The sequence below is a fragment of the Triticum aestivum genome, chromosome 7A (genome assembly GCF_018294505.1).
Source record: "Triticum aestivum cultivar Chinese Spring chromosome 7A, IWGSC CS RefSeq v2.1, whole genome shotgun sequence".
NCBI classification, from domain to species: Eukaryota; Viridiplantae; Streptophyta; class Magnoliopsida; order Poales; family Poaceae; genus Triticum; species Triticum aestivum.
In genome coordinates this window covers 673,215,126-673,221,986 of record NC_057812.1, presented here as the reverse complement: position 1 = coordinate 673,221,986, position 6,861 = coordinate 673,215,126, and the positions used below count along the sequence as shown (strand labels likewise).

The 6,861-nt window shown below is 47.9% G+C and overlaps 1 protein-coding gene and 1 pseudogene across 1 annotated transcript; both read right to left on the bottom strand.

The window, feature by feature from the left end:
- Positions 1–3,219: 3,219 nt before the first annotated feature.
- Positions 3,220–4,027, bottom strand: LOC123153699 (uncharacterized; annotated as a pseudogene).
- Positions 4,028–5,264: 1,237 nt separating this feature from the next.
- Positions 5,265–6,252, bottom strand: LOC123154718 (germin-like protein 8-11). The gene is made up of 2 exons (XM_044573370.1): positions 6,074–6,252; positions 5,265–5,955 (listed from the first exon to the last, which is right to left on the bottom strand). Exons 1-2 carry the CDS (start codon positions 6,189–6,191, stop codon positions 5,393–5,395), a joined length of 681 nt encoding a protein of 226 aa, XP_044429305.1. The 5' UTR covers positions 6,192–6,252; the 3' UTR covers positions 5,265–5,392.
- Positions 6,253–6,861: the final 609 nt, after the last annotated feature.

The following is a 6,861-nucleotide window of genomic DNA, read 5'->3' as shown; positions in this document are numbered from 1 at the left end:
GGTCGATGCAGGGGATGGGGTCGGCGGCGGTGGGTCGATGCAGGTTCGGTGGCGGTGGGTCGATGCAGGGGATGAAGGCGGTGGGTGGATGCAGGGGATAGGGGCGGCGGCGCCGGGTCGATGCAGGGGCGGCGGCGGTGGGTCGATGCAGGGGATGGGGGCGCGGCAGCGATGGGTCGACGGAGGGGCGGCGGCGCTAGGGTTTGGCGGCGACGGCGAGATGCATTGCGGGCGGCTGCTGAGGGAGGGAGAGCGTCGAGATGTGTTTTTTTCGAGATGAAGTGTGTGGAGAAGGGGAAAGAGGAGGGGGAAAAGGCCACGGTGGGCTTCCAGTGTCTTCTAATTTTTCATTCTCCCGCGACTTGCCTCGCGCGCTTTTTGGGCCTCAATTCGTTAATTCCGCGCCAACTGGTTAAGGGCAGTGCGTTCGCCCTCAAAATGAATTTGGGGCAATTGGGCCGCCCCAAAAGATGCCGGCAGATGGCCTGCCCACCTAGCTTCCATATTCGCGGCAGATGCATTGATCTATACATCATTGCCCGGCATATAAAGCTTTCCAGGCAGTTACTCGCCCCCAATTCTTGCTTATTCCCGGTAGTTAATTGCCCTTAATTTTTTGTCATGGTGTAGTGATTCCTGTAGTGTTTGGCTCCTGATTTCGAACAAGCTCAACATGAGTGCAATGCTAAAAACAAAGAATTTCTTCATTGAAGACTACAATTCTGTCATGTGTAGCATCAACGGCGAATCTATGTGTAAGCTGTGGAAAATAGCATAGAATTACTGTTCATTTACTATTCATCATGAAGAAAAAAATCTTAAAAATTCCATTAACCCCACAGATTTGTAAGGCTGGCACCGCCACTGCACGTGGCGGCATCCGGACGCGGGCGGCGCTCGGGGTGAGAGAGACAGAGAGAGAAAGACGTAAAGGCGGGTGGCTCTGGTGCGTTGCGAGAGAGTAGGGTGGGCAGAGGATAAGGCAAGGTGGGGTGGGTGGTGGGTCAGCCGGGGTCGGTGGGGGTGCGCATGGTGAGAGAGAGAGAGAGGCGCATGTGAGCGCCACAGATTCGTGCCACGTCATCGATCCGTGTGCTGAGTTTTCTCTTTGCCGTCCACGTTTTATACTACAGAGGGCAAAGTGAGCTCTTTGATGTCTGTAAATTTTTTCGCCCGCTGCAACGCACGTGCATTTATACTAGTTCAAAATAAACCTCAGGTACGTCAGGCTTGATCAACTGATATATAATTGTAACTTTGTAACTTCCACCCTTTATCTCATTCTCCGGCTTTGCTACCAATGTTTTAAATAGCAGGCTATGTCAAATAGCATGGTCCTTCAAATCAGCTATAGCTATTAGCGGACTATTGTACATGAGTACCATTTAGCGGCACCCTGCTCAAAAAGCTATATCGAGGTCATAACGGGAACGTTTGGCTCTCGGCCTCCATGAAAGCCTGTTTTATTGGAAATTTCAAAATTCAAACTTTTCGGTTTTAAAAAATCTGAATTTTTGTGTGCAAGTAAATAAGTATGTTATGTGTATGTGTGTAAATTTCAGCATGAAATGCGTTGAAATGTGACCTGTACAAAAAAGACAAATTCATGGATAGTATCATGTATTAAAAAGCCTCAGATTTATCTTTTTTTGCACAGCTCGCATTTCAACATATCATGTGTGTTATGCCTTCATGTATATCTGTATTTTTTTCATATTTTTTTTAAACGTAGAAAATATGAAATTTGACGAATTTTAATTTTTCAAAACCGAGCTCCATGGAGCTAGGCCTCCAAAGGCAATATTCGGGCTATAGCCAGCTATTTAGAACATTGGTTCCTACTTCCTACTCTCTCTAAGGCCTTTTCCAATGCATTGGTGCTTACATGAGGTGCTAAACACATTAAAGCTATAGCAATTAAAGCCACCCAATGCATAGGTGCTTAACTCGTTGGTGCTAAGCATCCGTAATGATTTTGCAACTAAAGTTGTTCATGCATTGGTGGACTTCATTCATTTAAGTGTTTTGCCTAGATTCTCACGCTTGGCATTGTTTCTTCCAGGGTCACCACACTCATCTCCCTCCTCTTAATTACATTGCCACATCTAATTGTTTGCCTACACGGCAGCCTTAGCACATGTACAAGGTGAAGCATTAGGAGGGGCCTACGTACTATGAGTTGGTGATCAAACACTGAATCCAGAGTGGCTGATGGATCGATATGCATGATGAACTCAATAACTTCACCCGCCCCCTCTGGTTGACATTTAACACATGTTTGATCCTTCAGATGGGCTGCTATGAGTCGTAGTGGAAGGGTGTGGGGTTTCCTGTTGTATTGGGTGGGGACTACGAAGACAGATGTTGCGTGTGGCAATCAATCGCTATGCGTTGGTATCGTACAGCTAGCGATTTGACTGATTCTCCTTCTTTCGACTTCAAATTTCTTACATTACTAATCCATGAGGGCTAACCAGTTCATCAAATTCTAGATAAAATCAACTCAACAAATCGAATGCACACATGAATGGGATTATCATGAGAAAGATTGTCGAACCAAGCCCACCGTGTATTCGTACATGAGGGGATACGGTTATTGAAAAAAACATATAACAATTTTTTTGTACATTTGTTAGGGAAACAACAAGACTCTAATGTAGAAAAAGATGGTCTCTCGTTTCAAGCACCTGCATGCCACACAAGACAGAATTGTTGTCTTCAATGAAGAAATCTTTCTTTTTAGCATTGCACTCATGTCTTTTTTTTGAAAGATCCAGCATCACTGGCATTCATTGATAATAGCAGAGAGCAACGGAAAACAACAAGGTGGTGAAAGTCCTAGGACCAGAAGATCCGAAGATCAAAGAAAAATAAAAACAACAACCCTAGTAGCTGCAACACAACACTCCATACAATCCACACAAGCCAACGTAGCTCCGACTTCAATGATGAACTACGAAGAAACTAGGCAAGGTTGGCATCACGGAGGATCACCGAATGAGCAACTTGCCACGCGTCATCGTATACCACCTGGCCCCGCCACCGCGGCTTCGACTTCACAGCAACAAACAGTCGAGGCAACCCCACAGACACGTCGGAGAAGAAGAACCGACTACCACGACCAATACCATGCCTTCGATATTGCTCACCATCATCATCGTTGCCACAGAAGCCACCGTGCACGTCCAGTCATAGAAAGCACCAGAGGGATCAAGAGCTTCAAGACGGCGCCCTAAAGAGGGGAACGACGTTGAACATGATGTCACCGTCCGACCCTACAGCAGGATCTGGGCTTTCACCCGAAGAACTTGATCTGGGAGTATAGGCTGTGAAGAATCCCGACGATGCCTCCAAGGAGGATAGCGACGCCCATGGGCGCCGTCGCCGTCGACCGGCCAGCACCGGCCAGGCTTTCACCCGGTGCAGCCACTCCCACGCAGTAGGCCGAGGTCGACCCGTACCTCCACTGGACCGCGCACATCCCCCACCCAGTGAGCACGCCACCGCTGTGCAAGGCCACCAGCTAGCCTCCTCGACGACGGGCCTGCAGAGACCAGATCGGGTCCCGCACCCCGCATCCAATCACGGACGGAGCCTCCCTGCTCCATCAAGCGACATCCGAGCACCACCACCAGCCGGCAGTGCCCCTCCCGAGCGCCGGCCAAGGCCGACAAGTACAAGTCATGGTCGGCCCGCCCGCAACTACCGCAGCCGCAGCCTCGGACCTCTCCTACTACGCGCCGCAACCAGCCTCCGGCTTGGGCAGGCCCAGATCTGGCCGGCCCGTCCGCAACTGCACGCCCCAGCATGCTCGCCGGATCTACAGCCATCCGCTGCACTCTAGGCTATCAGCTAGCCGGATCCACCACACCGACGCAACGGACGCTCACTGCAGCAGCAGGCCGCGCGCGCAGCCACACCTCCGCCCCGCCTCGCGCACCGGCGACTGCGCCAGATCCACGCAGCCCCGAGTAATCCCCACGCGCCCAAGCCAGATCCGCGCAGCCCCACTCCTGTAGCGCGCCATGGCGCAGACACCTCGTGAGTGCGCCGCACTCGCGCACCTCGCCTCGCCGAGCTCCAGTCGCCGCCAGATCGGGACGCCCGCGCACCCCTCGATCCAGCGTGGAAGTGACTGACGGCCCCGCCGCCGCCTACACTGCACGGGCTTTGCCCTGCTGCGTACACGGGCGGCGGCGAGGGGAGCGGCTTCGGTGGGTGGCCTCCTGGCGGCGGGCTGGATTTTGCTCTCCCGAGCCGCCCGCGGGAGCGGCGCGAGAGAGACTTGAGTGAGGCCGGCTTATTCGCTCATGTTGAGCCTGTTCAAAATCAGAAGCCCAGAAATTAGCGTCTATGTCAACTGCCAACAAGTTTTTCAGAGCCATTTCAACACAGGTAAAAAACTATAAGAAGAGATGAGAAACCTATATACCTTAGATGTAGAGAAGCTAAGTGCACCTAGAGGGATTTGCCAAAAATCATGCTCATTAGAAAATTCCAAAGCATGCAATGCATTATTCATCACCTGAAATAGAACAAATGCTTCTATTGAAAGTGGCAAATGAAAATGGTCAGCATTGTCCTCCATGGTGCTCATGGCATGCAAAGAAATGTGATGATCTCTGAAGAAAGAATGCACGTGTGGCTAGACTTGCCTTCTGTTTGGAGATTGCTAATTATCATTCCAAATTTCCATAGTGAAACCACCTTGAATGGAACAGGAAGCATGATCTTTATATGTTTGTAATAATTTGAGGTAGTCCCTCCACTAGAAAGAGCAAGAAGATCGATAATTAATCGTGTGGAGATTAACCAAATGAGATCCTCAGTTGGCAAGATACCTTGATAATAAGATTTCCAAATGGGATTAACCCAAGGTATATCAAAATGGTAAATAAACTTATGAACCATATTCAACAAAAGGCAGTTGTTTTGAGAGGGGAGATTGATAATTCTAAAAACACCTCTATCTTTTGGCCTACAGATAAAATCCCATGCTACCAAAGGTGATTTTTTTAAGTCCTTCCCACTCCAAAGGGTGGATTTGTTTTGTACATCGTATGTGTTCCATTCTCCAAATGAAAAGTCGCCGCAGTCGGCCTCCCTGGCGTAATACTGATCCTCATTGGGGAGCCCTGCCTAGTCCTCAACTATTACATTTGGAACAGATCAAAACCTAGCCATTGTTTTCATAAGAACGGTTAGGTTTGATTTGTAGATAAGATTTAAGTGTGGTCTCATGTGCGTAAAACTAGCCTTACAATACGAATATTTATTCAACTCCCAATCAAATGAATAATACATGATACATATTTACATACAACAAACAATCTTATTAGTACACAATACATATCATTGTTGTGAAATACTAGTTTAGTAGTCCAACATTTAATTAATTGTGGTTGTCAGCCCAGAATTGAGCCTGGAGCCAGTCCACAGTCTTCTTCTCCACCTGAAAGGCCTTGGCCAAAACATCGTCCGAGATTGGTGGCTTCGAACCAAACACAGCGTTTGCAATGGTTATGGCCCCAGGGTTTTGGCTGCTAAGTCCGGCAATTGCAACTGCAGGCTTGTAGGGGTTGGGGTTGAACTGGAAGTGGATGAGTCCTTGTGGGAAAACATACACATCACCCTTGTTGAGGACCTTCCAAATGAGCTTGTTCTCTGGGTTAGATGTGACAAAGCCAACATAGAGTGTCCCTTCAAGCATGGTGAGGATCTCACTGGCACGAGGATGAGTGTGTGGTGGGTTCTCCCCCAAAGGTGCATAGTCAATGCGTGCTAAGGAGATACCTAGTGTGTTGAGACCGGGGATCCTCATGACATTGAGCAGTGTGACAATGGATCCCACCTTGCTCATCTTTGTGTCCCTAGGCATGTCAAGTTTGGCCGCTAAGAAGAAGTCCTCCGCAGTCACCTCCTTTGGGTCTTTGCAGACAAACCCATTAACAAGCACTGCATAGGCGCATAATAAAAAGAAGCATTTAAGTCGATGATTTGTAATGATATTATCTGTAACATGAATATATGCAAATTTTAGACTTTGCAACTAAGACAGCTTGGAAATACATACCATGTGAGCTATTGTCAGCCACACAGAAGTCCTGGAGAGGGCTTGGATCAGAAGCCATGGCCTGCCATGAGGCCAACGCGATAAGAGCAACCAGAAGGAAGCTGGAAGAGGAGGCCATTCGGGTTTTTGTTGTTGAGTGGTGTTTCCTAGAGAGGTGTTTCAGTGTTTGTGGGTTGTGTTTTCTTTCTTACTTGTGTGGTTTGCCATAAGAAAGGATGTATGTGTATATATAGGAGCAGAAAGAGTCGGTAAAGGTTGCGAACAGGTCAAAGGCCAGATAGAAGTGGTCATTAAGCCGGTTGAGTATGCCGACTAGCTACAGCATTAGGAAGATTCATCGTCCACTTTATTTTAATATGTTCTAGTGGCTGACTAATCTGACTTGGTCATGCATGTCTGAAACAGTAAACTACTGGACATGTATGCATATTTGGTAGTACCATCCTAGTTACGTGATACCTCTGCTCACACCTCCAAAAATCTGAACAAATGAGCATGAAGAATTAAGTTCTTTTATTCGCAAAAATTTGCCCCAAAAAGATCAGTATGGAGATTGCTGAACTTGAACTGAACTGATATTTTTTTTTCAAAACTCAACTGACAGAGATTATGCGAACATAAGTTTTTGCTCCATCCTTGCTTCTGAAGAAAGCAATTGACTTGGTCATCAGTCGGAGCTGAGTAATTGGAAATGGTATTCTTCCCACCATCTGCGCAAACACTAAAGTCACTAACGATTGCTTCTAATGTCATACTGCATAAGTTCTCATCATGCATGCAATCACCTG

Excerpts from the sequence above, each read along its gene's own strand:
- LOC123154718 (XM_044573370.1), bottom strand. The coding sequence starts at position 6,191 with ATGGCCTCCTCTTCCAGCTTCCTTCTGGTTGCTCTTATCGCGTTGGCC. Across the intron at positions 5,956-6,073 it reads GGCTGACAATAGCTCACATG|TGCTTGTTAATGGGTTTGTC; the intron begins GTATGTATTTCC and ends GCGCCTATGCAG.